The 14,212-nt window shown below is 41.5% G+C and overlaps 5 protein-coding genes across 5 annotated transcripts; 1 reads left to right on the top strand and 4 right to left on the bottom strand. All coding sequences in view use genetic code 12, as the record gives it.

The window, feature by feature from the left end:
* Positions 1-5: 5 nt before the first annotated feature.
* PICST_67336 (predicted protein) lies at positions 6-976 on the bottom strand (the record flags this gene model as incomplete). Its single annotated transcript, XM_001383452.1, has 1 exon — positions 6-976. The coding sequence occupies one exon, from the start codon at positions 974-976 to the stop codon at positions 506-508; it is 471 nt and encodes a 156-aa protein (XP_001383489.2). The 3' UTR covers positions 6-505.
* A 1,298-nt stretch (positions 977-2,274) lies between these two features.
* Positions 2,275-6,023, top strand: PICST_88597 (predicted protein). Its single transcript, XM_001383789.1, has 3 exons — positions 2,275-3,812; positions 3,861-3,930; positions 3,967-6,023. The coding sequence occupies exons 1-3, from the start codon at positions 2,330-2,332 to the stop codon at positions 5,963-5,965; spliced, it is 3,552 nt and encodes a 1,183-aa protein (XP_001383826.2). The 5' UTR covers positions 2,275-2,329; the 3' UTR covers positions 5,966-6,023.
* A 129-nt stretch (positions 6,024-6,152) lies between these two features.
* CCW12 (cell wall protein) lies at positions 6,153-7,219 on the bottom strand. The gene has a single exon (XM_001383451.1). It carries the CDS (start codon positions 7,173-7,175, stop codon positions 6,330-6,332), a length of 846 nt encoding a protein of 281 aa, XP_001383488.1. The 5' UTR covers positions 7,176-7,219; the 3' UTR covers positions 6,153-6,329.
* Positions 7,220-8,112: 893 nt separating this feature from the next.
* ARG81 (component of the ARGR regulatory complex) lies at positions 8,113-10,914 on the bottom strand (the record flags this gene model as incomplete). The annotated part of the gene is made up of 1 exon (XM_001383450.1): positions 8,113-10,914. The coding sequence occupies one exon, from the start codon at positions 10,912-10,914 to the stop codon at positions 8,113-8,115; it is 2,802 nt and encodes a 933-aa protein (XP_001383487.2).
* Positions 10,915-11,352: 438 nt separating this feature from the next.
* PICST_30826 (zinc finger transcription factor of the LYS14 family) lies at positions 11,353-13,416 on the bottom strand (the record flags this gene model as incomplete). Its single annotated transcript, XM_001383449.1, has 1 exon — positions 11,353-13,416. The coding sequence occupies one exon, from the start codon at positions 13,414-13,416 to the stop codon at positions 11,353-11,355; it is 2,064 nt and encodes a 687-aa protein (XP_001383486.2).
* Between the last annotated feature and the right edge of the window lie 796 nt (positions 13,417-14,212).

The following is a 14,212-nucleotide window of genomic DNA, read 5'->3' as shown; positions in this document are numbered from 1 at the left end:
GAAGTCGAAAGCTGGTATTATACATTAAACGAAGTAAAAACATAAATAGGAAGGACTAGAAGACAATCAAGTGTATATATCATTATATCGGCATTAGGAATAGAATTTTTGCATGTTTAAGTGACAGCGGACCAGCATGGGATTGTGTATGTGTGGCACACCTCAAGAAAAGCACACAATATAACTAGTTATATTGTGTAACTAGTTATATGGGACCGGCAGCGTAGCAATTTGACACGTTGTAAATGTTGCAGTCGTAATTGATGTAAGTTGAAGATCACGTTCCGTGGTTATAGGATGAGATACACAGTGAAGTGATCCCAATGCAGCCTACCACCAAGAACTATCTCCAACTCCAACGGTAAACGCAACAATAATATTACAAGCAAATCACATTGCACTTATTAAGGAAATGAAGAAAGGTTTATCAATAGTAGCAATAATATAAGCCAGCTTTCACAGCAAGTAGACAAACAATATTAAAGCGCGCTAAGTCAATAGGGCTTCAGTTCAAGTCGGCAAGCTTCTTGTGCTTGAGAGCCTTTCTCTTTTTCTTGAGTTCAAAGTCTCTGTTCTTGAGGTTCTGTCTGGTCTTTCTCTTGGTGTCCTCCTTGAAGGGTTCGTAAGCGTCGTTGGCAGCTTCCAAGTCTTCCTCGGTCAACACGTTGTACTGGTTGATGGGCAATCTCAGTTTGCGAGGTGGGTTTGACTTCAATGGAGCCTGTTTCTTGTCCTTAGCCAACAGAGCAGCTTCAGCGTATGTCAAGTGTCTGTATTCGATGTCGACAAAGGAGTCAGCGTCGCCTGTTTCGGCAGTATCTTTCATAGAAATGTTGACTAATTGGTTACTGTTTTCTGGTGAGGGAATAGTGAAGCTCTTTGGGCCGGTGGTGGCTCTGGCAGTGTCTTTGGAAGAGGCGGCAGGCTTTCTGAACCAGGATGGAACGAAGTAGGACGAAATGCTGGACTTGAACATTTTCGCCAATTTTGTGGTGGAGTAGCGGGAAAGAAGAATGTGATATTGAGATCTGGGTGCAACAAATTAATGGCGTACCCGAAAAAAGAGTGCGATAAGAGAAACGGAGGGCAGACGAGTGGTGGTTTGTGGAGTAAACCAAAACCAGGTGATTCTGGAGAGAAACAGGAAGAAGAAGAAGCAAACAAAATAATCGATATCAGCCGACTCATGGGGGACCCACGCTTATATATGAAATGAAACTGTGTGTTATAGGCGTTGTGACTATGAGTAACCAAACACAAAACATTCTATTCCTTATCGAGCCTCCGAGCCCATACAGGATGGAACACACGGTCCGCGTCATCCAGATAATCCAGATAGAGATATGAATATGAGCTTAGACTGGTGATGTATACAGTAGAAAGTACAGCATATAGACCAAACCGTGTCAGTTATAAACAGGCATATCCACAGTGGTAAACAGAGCTCCCATAACAAACAAAAAGGAGCCAATGCCATAACCACCACCGTAACCACGATAACCACGACGGAGGAGCCCCTCCAGCTCTTTGCTTCTGGAAGTGCACGATTGTAAGTTGCACTACCTGATCATCAATTCGTTCCTCGGCTTTCTTTTCCTCTGCTCTGATGACTACGGTAATAATAGACTTGTATATTCTCCGGCCGTCGCCATTGCCACGCTAGCCCAGCCCACGGTGATCAGGAGAGCAGGCCTGATCATATGGAATGCCGGTGGGTGACCGTGGGATAAAAGGATGTTCACGCGGCTCGTCACGTGAAAAACACGAATCCAAGCTGGCCATACAAGTGTCTAGTCAGCCGTCGTAGTCTGCCGTCGTAGTCAGCCAATATGGAATGTTTCAAAGGGTACGAAATCTTTGGAGCTGCTCGAGTTCGAAACTGACCGTTGAGACTGGCAGTAACTTTTTGTTAATCCTACATTCTTTATCTTCTCCAACGACCTCTGGGACTCACCCACTACTATTGCATTTACATACCCACCCTAGCAATTGTGCCAATTTCCAATTTCCCAAGCAAATGCAATACCACCGAACAATATCTAACAATATCGAACAATATCAAATCCCCCACCACTCTGCCGTTCCTTATTGCAACCACCATCCACCATCCATTCCCATCCATATCCATCTCTACTTCTTCGCTTTTGCACCCACACGACTACATGATACATTATCCTGCACGTCAACCAAAACAATATCAACCTCCAACATTTCAGTATGAAGAATTCATTAATCGACAAACTCTGCAATACCGCCATTTCCATACAGAGCCATCCCTGATCCATTCTGTTTCCACCTGAACTAACCCATTCTCGGCTCTTCTCACGAAATGGACGGCTGGACCGAAATCTCCCGAATAGCGGCCACCACTCAGCCCCCGAAAGGTCCCTCTCCCCATATCCATGAGCCAGCATCCATCACTTCTCTCAAGTTTGACTCGGTGCAGAATCTTATATGGTGCGGTGACAGTTTTGGGTACACAAGATCATTTACACCAGGTCCAAATTCAAATGGAGTCAATCCCTATCAGCAGAGTTTGCTGTTTCTTCCATATACAAAGTTCAAGTCGTCTTTGAACAACAATCCCATACTTCAGCATCTAGACCACAAGGATGGGATCTTGCTGCTTCTGAGCAATTGCATCAACTTCAACAACCGTAGAGGTTTGGCCAAGTTATCTTTGCTGTCAGATTCGTTTGTTGACGCAAATTCCGTTCTTTTCAAGAACTTAACTAGTCTCACGACCAACTGTAATACTATGAACGATATAGTTGTAGGTAGCAATTTGTCGCTTCTAAAGTTTGATCTCAATAAGCCGTCACACCTCATGTCGTTCAACCACGACGGCAACATATCGATAGTGAACCAGACATCAAAATTCTTGACGTTGGGTAAAGCTAATGGAGCTCTAGAACTTTTTGATCCCGTAAGCAACTCCTCTATCAAGTCGTTCCAGGGCCATACGGGTTTACTTTCAGACTTGGACGTTCAAGGCTCCTACATTGCGACATGTGGATATTCCATTCGTCCGAGACGTTACAACCATAACTCCCAAAACTCCAATAATGACTACATGGTAGACCCCCTAGTTAACATCTACGATGTGAGAATGATGCGTGCTGTGGCCCCAATACCGTTCCCAGCAGGTGCTTCCTGTGTCCGTTTCCACCCGAAGTTACCTAACATTGTGCTCATATCATCCAATAGTGGCCAGCTTCAATTTGTAGACATCTATGACCAAACCAATGTGTTCTTGTACCAAGCAGATTTGATGCCTACATCGCAACCGCGCCAGCCCCTGCAATTGTCCAAGGCTCCGTTCATGACGAATCTTGAAATCAGCGAGAATGGTGACTTCTTTGCCTTTAGCGATAGCTATGCGACAATGCACTTGTGGACCTTAAACAACTCTGGTTCGACTATAACTAAAGACTTTGTCAATTTCCCTGCTAGCATTGAACAACCGGATGTAATCATACCTCCTGCAACTGAGCATATTGGTGTGGATGATTTGGTTCCTTTATCCACAATTGGTATGCCCTACTACAAGGACTTGTTACTCTCTAACTATGCCTCGGACTTGAGCTTTACCAAGGAGTTGGCTAAATTGCCTGACCCAATCGACCACGATCTACTCGTAGAAAGTGAATCTCATGTCGGTTTTTTCCCATACGACAAGTCCAAATACGGTCCAGCCAACACCGCAAAGAAATATCAGTCTCTTAAGGAAAGAAGCAACATCCATTCGACAGTCAACGTACCTAAGTTTATAAGTGAAAGAAACAATGCCTTGACCAAAACCATGTCCAACAGTTCAGATTTGCATTTGGATATGAATAACGATTCATCTGAGAACGTAGCTAGTCTTGCACTTCAGAATTTGAACAAGGAACATCACAATGAAATCTTTCAGTACAAGGTGCCTTTATCGTCTTCTTCGGGAAGCTCCACTCAAACTGCAAATAGTAGAAAGAAGATCCCCAATTGCTATTCGAGATTGCAGATTCAGTACTCCAAGTTTGGTGTTAAAGATTTCGATTTCAGCTACTACAACAGGACTGATGGATTGTACTGCGGGCTTGAAAATGATGCTGATAATTCTTATGTGAATCCCTTACTTCAATTATACAAGTTTCAGCCAGCTTTCCACAACTTGATGGTTCGAAACTTGACCAACGAATGGTTACCCAATGATTTTGAAACAATTATCACTCAAAAGAATCCGCAAGGATCTTCGATTCTAAATGAATTGGGATATTTGTTCGACATGATGAACAAGGCAAAGGACAAAAATGTGAATATGTCCAACTTTTCACAGGTGTTTAAAGAGAATAGACTTGCTCAGACAGAGAACTTGATTAATCTTGACGAAGGAGCCAAGTTGAATTCTCAGGCTTTGCGTAATTTGATCATTGGTTTCAACAAATTCTTGATTGCTGAAGTATACAAGGATTTAATGAACCAGGCCAGAGACTCCTCTATTTCGAGCCTTATGACAGTGCTGTACGTGATGGAAGTTAGAGGAACCGGTCCATCTTGCCCTATTTACGATAAGCAGTTTGGATCGCAGTTGAGTTTAGATTTGCTTACACCTCCCAGTAACGTATTGAACAAGTTGAGTATATTACTTAATCCACAGATCAACACACAGCAGCAAGTGGTAACACCTACTACGACCAGAAGAAATCATAATTTGATAACCTACTTGGAGTACACCATTAACCAGTTCAAGACCATACCATGTCAACAACACCAACATCAATATCCACACACTTTGGAAGTGCGTTCTTCTATCACAAAATTGCCTCCTTTATTATCGTTGAATGTTAACTTGTCCAACGAGGAATTCAAGTTGATCAATGGATTCAAGAAGTGGCTTGTTCCAGAGTTCTACGCCTTGAACAACAACAATGATGCACCCATTGCTTTCAAGCCGGTTCTCACACAATTTGATCAGGACTCGACTAGATATGAGTTATTGGGTTATGTTTGTGAAATCAGTCAGCAATCTGATTTTTCATTGGGAACACATAACTTGGTTTCATATGTCAAGATAGATGGAAGGTGGTTCTTGTTCAATGATTTCTTGGTCATGCAAATTCCAGAAGAGGAAGTATTCAACCTTTCGTATCCATGGAAGAAGCCTGTCATTTTGGTATACCACGATAGTTCTATTTCTGGTATCCCTTTTGATTTGTTCCAAATAGAGACGTTCGCCAATTTGCCGGGATTGAACGATTCTATCATATATCGCGATCACTTTGCTGGGTCAATTAGGGAGTCCCACAAGAAGGATTACGAGTTGTTAACTAGACAGGAAGCACCAAGTTTGGGCACTCTTATTGCCATTGACGCCGAATTCGTGAATTTGAGACCAGAAGAACTCGAAGTAAGATACGACGGCCACAAAAAGTTAATCAAGCCCAAGTTTCTTTCTTTGGCAAGGTTATCAGCTCTTCGTGGTGATAATGGTGAGAAACAAGGAGTTGCATTTATCGATGACTACGTTGTACACACTGGTGAAATCTACGACTATCTCACAAGCTTCTCAGGTATCGAACCTGGAGACTTGGACCCTATCAACTCGGAAAAGAACTTGGTTACTTTACAGACAGTTTACAGAAAGTTGTGGTTACTTTTGAACTTAGGTGTTGTGTTTGTAGGACATGGCTTGTACAATGATTTCAGAGGTATTAACTTGCAAGTACCGCAAAATCAGATTAGGGACACAGCCGATTTCTACTACAAAAGTGATTTCAAGAGACAATTGAGTTTGAAATTCCTTGCCTATGTTCTATTGAAAGAGAAGGTACAGACCGGTAATCACGACTCAATTGAAGATGCCTACACTGCGTTGTTGCTATACAAGAAGTATATCGAGATCACAGCTACTGGTGAGTACGAGAGTACTTTGAATTACATCTACTCGGAAGGACAACAGTTGAGGTTCAAAGTGCCTGAATAGAAAATATTAAGTAATGCCTAATAGATTAATGACATTTAATAATATGAAAATAGTAATTAATGACGTGAGAATTTGCTCACCACGACATATAAAGAGTAGGTTTAACACATCTTTTCAACGGTGTATGAACGCATACCGTATATAATTGTGGCCATGGAGAAGCTACAAATAAGTCTACACCAATTTTACTAATTAAATATATTACCGAAAACCCAATTATATAAAGTACAGAATATTGCTTTTGAAAATGCGCAGAGGCTGCAGAGTTGCATGGCTGCGAAAAAATCTATTGTCCGCAGTTTAGCTCACTAAGCTCTAAGGCCCAGATATTTCATATAACATGAAGAAATGCAAATGAAGCTGCTTACAACAACAAGGCGGCAATACCAGCGATACCAGCAGCACCAGCAACCAACTTGTTAGCGTTACCTTCGTAAGTGGCAACAGCAGCAGTAGAGTTGGCAGGTTGGTAGTAAGAGGTCAAGGTGTATTGTTCAGTGAGGGTTTCGTCAACACCGGTGGAGGCAGTGACGACAGGGGTAGTGGTGAGGTCAACATAAGTGACTTCTTCAGAAGCAGCAACAGCAGCTGGAGTGGTTTCAACTTCAGGAGCAGCAGCGGCTGGGGTGGTTTCAACTTCAGGAGCAGCAGCAGCTGGAGTGGTTTCAACGGCTGGAGCGGCGGCTGGAGTAGTTTCAACAGCTGGAGCAGCAGCTGGTGTAGTTTCAACAGCTTCAAGAGAAGTAGAGGCTTCTTCAGACACTGGACAGGTAGTAGTGTAGATAGTTTCAACACCGCTGACAGTTTCGGTGACAACCTTGGTGGTAAGCTCTGGAGTAGAAGCCTCTGGAGCGACAGTTTCTGGGGTGGTTTCAGTCAAAGGACAGATAGTGGTGTAGATAGTTTCAACACCGTTGACGGTGGTAGTGACAACAGTGTTGGAGACTGGAGTGGATTCAGCTTCAACGGAAGTAGAAGACTCGGTCAAAGGACAGACGGTGGTGTAGATGGTTTCAACACCATTGACAGTCTCAGTGAGAACAGTTAAAGAAGAGGTGGCGACGGTAGTGACACACTTTTCTTCTTCACAAGAGGTAATGGTAACCTCAGTGGTGTGGTGTTCAGTGACGGTTTCAACCTGGGTGATGGTGGAAGCAGCAGAGGCAGAGGCAGCTAAGGCAGCGGAGACAGCTAAGACTTTGTATTGCATGGTGAGTGATTGAAAGAGTGTATGTAGTTGGAAGTAACTTTAAGCTAGTTTGAGTTAAGAAGTAGAGTGTTCATCTTTTGGGCATTGAGGGTACATCTGCCCTTATTTATAGTGTGGTTTGAGGTGGCCTCAAAGGCAGACAGTTGGCGTTGCCCAACTCTCGATATTGTAACCATTCTGGTTTATGACGCGTTTGACGTGCCCTGCTACGGCAAACGACAATAAGCGAGACCCCCTTCCATAAATCAAAATAATAATAGTCCATAACCATAAGAAGGATCCACGCTATAATTCTAGAGCCTGGTAAGGAGTCGCTATGTGCTCGGCGATCTCTACGCAAATCAGAAAAATTAAGGTACGCACTGTTTGGTAAACAAACCGAATTCAAAACAAACGCGTAAACAAAAAATGCAAATCAAAAAAATTTGAGGCATACGCGCGAATCCATTAAATATAACCTTGTCTAAACTCGAGAGGCGTGTATTAGATTTAGAGTACCAATTTCAGGCTGAACGCGGTAGCGCATCTAGGCACACAGCCATGGGAACTCATTCATAACTTCTAGACACAAGAGGAGCCCCTGATACTTATTAGTAAATAGTACAGCGTAAATACTAGCAAACACGGTAGACTCATCTATTACCATTATTCGTTTCTTACGTGTTCTGGCAGACGCAAACTTGTTGCTCAAGTTTGAAAGAAAAATGCCACATTAAAGTCTTCAGCATCTGGTGCATTCCGGAAGACCTTATGCCACACACGTTTGGAGCCTTGGTGCTTTGCGCCTTGTTGGAAATGGTCTGTCGTCATATTCTATTGTCTATTAGTATATATCATTCACAAACGCCTAAATATAGAACAAATATAGAGATGAAACCATCAGCCATGTATTATGGCCATGGCTAATGAATAATGCATAGTTTGTTGGTTCTTTGTGTCAGTTCAACATGAGGTTCATCTCCCAGTCTTGAATCACACTGACCCAGTCATCGCGGGCCTCGAACATTCTCTTTCTACGCCAGACCTCTAACATGATCTGACGTGCACCCCAGTAGGACCCTAAGTACTGGGCGATATCTGCACCCCACTTCTTGAACCCCATCTGTAGATGCATAGATACAGCTTCACACCCTGCTATGAACCCTTGCCAGAAAAGTGGAATGATCGCTGCCTCCCCTTTAGATATCAATTTCTGGATGGCATTGAGATGGCTAAGGGTTTTAGCGACTTTGGTCTGTAGCTTGGTGGGCGGAACTTCCATGATTAGGCGATTAAAGTAAATCATGAGGGCGTGGTAGAACGAGAGGATATGGTGGTAGGTTGCTTCGTGCATAGGCGAGAAGAACTTCTTTTTGGCATCATCTTGCGACTGAGCATCCACGACACTGATGTCTTCATCTATTTCTACTTCTGTCTGAGGCTGTGTCTCGTCGTTCTGGTTTTCGTACAATTGCCAGTCTAATTTCCAGTTGATCAACTGCTGGTTAAGATTCTCGGCTTTTTCCTTGAAATCTTTCGGTAACGTATTGTAGACTTCGCTGTGGTAAATTTTACTTCGCAACAATTGCACCGTCTCACTGAAAAGTAAGATGAGTGAATTGGGAAGTCCGTAAAGAGCATCAGTAGCAAAATGCTCGTCTGTCTTTTTCGTGTTGATCAATTTCTTGTTTACAAAAGATGGCGACGTGTTTTTAGTAGGGTTCTTCGGTGAGCTAATTGTACTGTTAACAATGTAATCTATTCTTCCCTTCCTCGTACTAGTAGCTGGTGGAGCCGAGTCCTGGTTGCCAAATTTGTCACCATTGACATCATATCCTATCTCATTGAATGCCACAAAGTCTTCCTTGATGCTTTCAAGATTTAAGCAAGTAGAGTCTTGAATCAATTTCAAGGACAGAAAAATTCTGTGTAAGATTCTAGCCTTGGAAGACAACTTCTTCTTGTTGACCATCTTTGCTGCTATGACTTTTCCACACCAATTGATGTAGAAACTGGTATCCTGCATTGTTCCCCATACCAAATCCACACTAATCATTGTCATAACAGCACAAAGAACATCCTTGTACTTTTCATTCGAGAAGGACTTGGAGCTTAGCAACTGCTTAATGAATAAACTAGCCTGGTTTCTCAATCTAATACCAAGATTCAAGTAGTAGATCATGGGATCTGAATGCTTCTTAAACTTGGATTGCAAGTTGAAGGCAGAAACCGCAAGTAAAGCATTCAACAATGCATTTTTAGCTGTTGAAGTTTGACCAAGGGCCAGAAGCTCTCCAATAGCCATAAGTGCTCTAGGAAAGTAGATAGTTTTCCAGGGATTTTCCGTCAATGGAATAACTGTCATTAAATCAGCCACCTGTGTTATATAGTAGTTAAGCAAGTAACGAGTCAACGGCTGTACTTGCAAAGAAGTTGTAGGCATTCCTACTCGCGGTATAGTAGCAGGAAGGTTAGGAATAGAGAGGTCAAATCCAAGTTTTGGTTCCAACGGGCTCTGAACTATAGACATAATAGAAGTTGGCATTTGTACGCTATTGGAATGGTCTCCATCAACAATATCTGTGGATTCTTCTTCGTTGTTTGAAGTTTTCGAAGCATGCAAATGAATCTCTAAGTTCTCGTTTAACAGGTACGGATTGTTATTATAGTCGTTATTATAGTTGGAATAATGCAATTTTTGATTTGTTGGATTTATCGCTAATGAAGAATCACCTCCATTAAGTATGTTTTGCATAGGTATACCTGTACTTTCGTTTGGTGTAGCATTCGTCTGCTGATTGTTCTGGATATTGCCTGCTACGTTGCTGTGGTTTCTGTGGAACACCAAATTCAAAAGTTCGTTCTGGTTGGCATTGAAAGCGTAGTTTGCAGAAGAAGTGTTAGCGTTATTGTGATTGCTGAAATTCAGACTACTTGAATTTGGTGCAAGAACACTGTTATCGTTGATATTTATGAAATCTAAGAACTGTGTGTCCCCATTCAAGGCTGCAGCAGTGATGAACGCATCGTCTCTCAATTCATTGGACAACCATAAATGCTCATTTGGACCGAGATCTGGATTAGTATCTGATAAGTTAGGAGTAGACACATATGAATTCTGTAAACTCTTATGGGTTGGCTCTATGATGGCAGAGTGATTTGGTTTCATTCTCTTTGGGTTTCGGTCTCCATCGCCGGATTCTGACAGAATAGAACCTAAAAATACACCAAAAGGTCCAAGTAATTTTGTTCGACCTTGTTCATTGACCTGTTTATCGTTTCCTGAGTTGTGCAATATACCCAAATCCTTGTCCATTTCATCATATGTCTCGTATAATCTACAATTCTTCTTACCGTCCCATACTACAAATCCAACTTTTCGTCTTTGAAAGAATTCTGGATTCTCTTCTTTTTCCTCGGTTTCCAGACTTTTGAACAGTACCAGGGTCGAAATGGCATTTCCATTCTTAGAATTGAACTGTAAAGGTAAAGACCACCGCAACTTGATATCGTATCCAGAACAAATGAGACCAGACTTTGTACACTTGTTACAAAATGGCTTCAGCAAGTCGCATCGTATCTTTCTGGATCTACACGTGAAGCAACCTGTGAACGTCTTGGACCTCTTGGACCTCTTATTGGGACTATTAGTAGGCGTAGTAGTATTTTGTTCAGTGGCAGTAGTTGCATTTTTATTTAGACTTGCAACAGAAGCAGGACTACTGGAATCAGATTCCTTGTTAGCTTCAAGTGCAGTCATTATATGCTCTTTTAGAAACTCCTGTTCGTAACTATTTCGATTCTTGGGGTAGTTAATGAGAGTTTAGATTAAATACAATAATATTTGAGTCATGAAATCTCAAATATAGTAAAGATCGCAAATTTTTGACCAGTTCAAAATCTTCTGATCTTGCCGTTGCTGCCACCACAACCTAATTACAATTACTTAAATCTTATGAATCTTTTGAATATCGACTTCTCCATAGAAAACTAGTATAGACATCATGGTCATCGAAAACGGAAGTGGTAACCGAAAAAATACGAGACTGCACACAGTAACTAACCCCAATTGCATAGTAGAAATAAAATACTCAGCTGAAAAATGTGCAGGCGTGCGGCGAGATTAGCGCATGCAAATGGGTGCAAAATTATAGACTGTTACCTATATTTCTACGCTAATATGCTAATATACAATATGCTAATATGCCACGATGTCTAGATTGTTTTCCCCTTCTTCACTTTCGTACTCCTTTCCATTGTCAAGACGTGCCCATACTTTCTGGATTCGTTTCAAGGCAATCTCAGCACTTCCCGAGCCTAATTCAGCTGAGAAAGTGAAGAATTTCTTGAGTAGAAATCTCTCTTCATGATCAATGCAATTGATTCCTGCTGCTGTCATGGGCCATTGAATCATCAGAAGGGAGTATTTGATCACTTGTTGCGGTACCCTATTACATCCGTCCAAGAATGAAATACAGGACACTAATCTGCTGTTCAAGTTCTGAATAAATGGTGACTGGTAGGGCAGGTTCAAGATTTGCGTGAAAATCGTTATCAATGCTGCCAACGAATACGCCTGTTGCGATGTATCCATCCAGCTAAGAGCTATGTTTCCCTTGTCTGTACGAACTATGTCTATGAGATCAGCAAAGTTTCCCGAAGCATCGTCCATAACAACCAGCTTTGAATCGATATACTTGATACTCATTTCATTGTAGAAACCAGATATCAATCTGACATATTCTGCTGCATCATCTGGTTTGAATGCAGTTCCCTCTTGCCTCTTTTTGTTCAAAATCTTAAGTAAGTCTCTGAACAAATGAACACAAGGAGTATTATAGCCGAACATGATGTTGAAACCGTTGTCTTGCACTATTCCGAATTCTTTCAACACTGAAAGTTCATAGGGATCACTGAAATTAAGTACAGATTCAAGTTCATCGTCTGTTTTTAATGTTCCTCCGAGACTAGAACTAGTTCCTGCCAAGATTTCAAAATCGGCAAACCATACTTTACAGAGGATTAATGTCTTTGACAGACGTATCTTGCTGTTGGTAGCCTTCAAGACTATATCTTTTGCTCCCTTCAAATGTGGTCTCCATCCCTGAGAAGTGGTAGTAGCATTGGACGATGTCAATAATAATACAGTAAGAAGGATAGTCTCGATGTTGGAAACCAAATCATTTCTCACATTTTTATCTCTATTTCTGCTTAAAGCAGGTCCTAGTAATTGCAAGCATGTGGACAAGTACGATCCGTAGGCATCCTGATCTTTTTGAAGTAAACTCTTACGATGCGAGGATTGCGCTCCTTGTGCTAATATAGCAGCTAGTAGAAACGACTCCTTGGCTGCATACTTTAGAATGACATCTCGCAATGGATTTGCATACGTTTTGCTATAAGGATCGTATGCTCCGAAAGGAAGAACTTGCATTGCAAACTCCTCGTAAAACTCCTTTAAATATACTCGTTCATCTGTTGTTCTCACTTGTATGTAATCTAGAGGAACATGCTTGGGTATGACGTCGTTATATGGCATAGTCTGACTATTGGGAGATTCTTTAGAAAAGCCTAGCAATGGATTTAGGGGGTCATTGTCTGTTACTGCTGTGTCGAATTTTCCGTTAAACATGATGTCATTGACGATATCGTTTAAGTCCGAAGCCAACAAGTTCAAATCTTCATGGCTATACATGTCTCCCAATATAAGCGATGAGGGTGTAGTTGACATTTGTATTGAACTTTGGTCATATCCTCCAGGAGTAGTCTCCTCTATTGTTCCTGTTTCACTTTGTGGTATTGCAAACTCTTGTTCATTCGAAGAGTTGAGAAGATTGCTAATGGAAGATGGCGTTTTCAAGGAAGAATCTCCATCCTTTGCTTCCAGAACGATTTCCTTTGAAAGTAATTCCAGCAGAGAAGATGATGCCGACATTTCATTGCTTGTTCTTTTTTCGGACTTAGCGACTTTGTTCTTCCTCTTACTGAAATCATTGGGACCTCTGTATAGTTGTATGGTAAGAGGCTTTGATGAGTTCTGGGTGGTGGGAGATGGATTTTTCTCGAGGAACTTCTTGGACACTCTGAGAACCTTTTCCCCTACACTCGGATACGAACATTTCTTTTTAAGCCGAGTACATTGTACGCAATGAGGTTTTGTTTCGTCGCACTTGATTTTTCTTCTTTTGCACTCTCTACATCCTCCTCTACTGTAATCTCTCTTCAGTTCCGTCTTGCGTCGTTCAATTGACTCCGGAGACATGCTGAAACATTTGCAAGGATAAATATATGGGAATAAACTGCTGAAATATAAAAGTGTTTATTGTGTATTGCTTGGTAGCTTAATCGCTTAATTGGTTGTGTTTTGTATTGTTAACTGGCTCTTCTCAGCCATAAACATTTTTTGTGGGATATATTTTCATCCAGATTAATCCTGCCTGAATATTTATTATTATCTCTAGTGTGCACGAAGTCTTCATACAGATGGACAACCATTCCGTTTAATGGTCAGCAAAAGATGATATAGACGTAAGCAAACGTTTTGTACATACTCTAATTTGATAACGCAGACCTTCAGGATAATCTGCCCAATTCATTGGCACTTTTTGGACTTTTTTGACTTAAATTTTTCCGAATCTGGGATTTTCCGAGACGAGAGATGGGCTCTCTCTTATCTATAGGGATCTGATAGCTATTCTAATAATCGTACGATTCTTCCTAGTGTAACTTCTGCAAGCACAGTGGTCCCTTTCTATAAGCGGCTCGGTTATCCATTTTTCCTACAAGTCTGTAGCACTCCCCACTCAAAGAGATATTATCTTTTCGTGTAGTCGAAATGGTTGCACCTGATTCTATAGTATAATCAGATTAAAAAACCATGCATTAACCATGACCATTCCATCTTTACATCTAAAAGATTAACGTTTTGATTAACGGTGAGAACATGTATATATCTATAGTTCAATCAATTGACATCATACTGCTTCCATGACATCATCCATCCTGTCCATGCTCGTAACCATACTGTACATTTACCCCAAGTTTCGAATTAATAAATA

This window comes from Scheffersomyces stipitis, chromosome 3 (assembly GCF_000209165.1).
Source record: "Scheffersomyces stipitis CBS 6054 chromosome 3, complete sequence".
NCBI classification, from domain to species: Eukaryota; Fungi; Ascomycota; class Pichiomycetes; order Serinales; family Debaryomycetaceae; genus Scheffersomyces; species Scheffersomyces stipitis.
The sequence above is the reverse complement of the archived record's forward strand: the minus strand, read 5'-3'. Positions and strand labels throughout refer to the sequence as shown.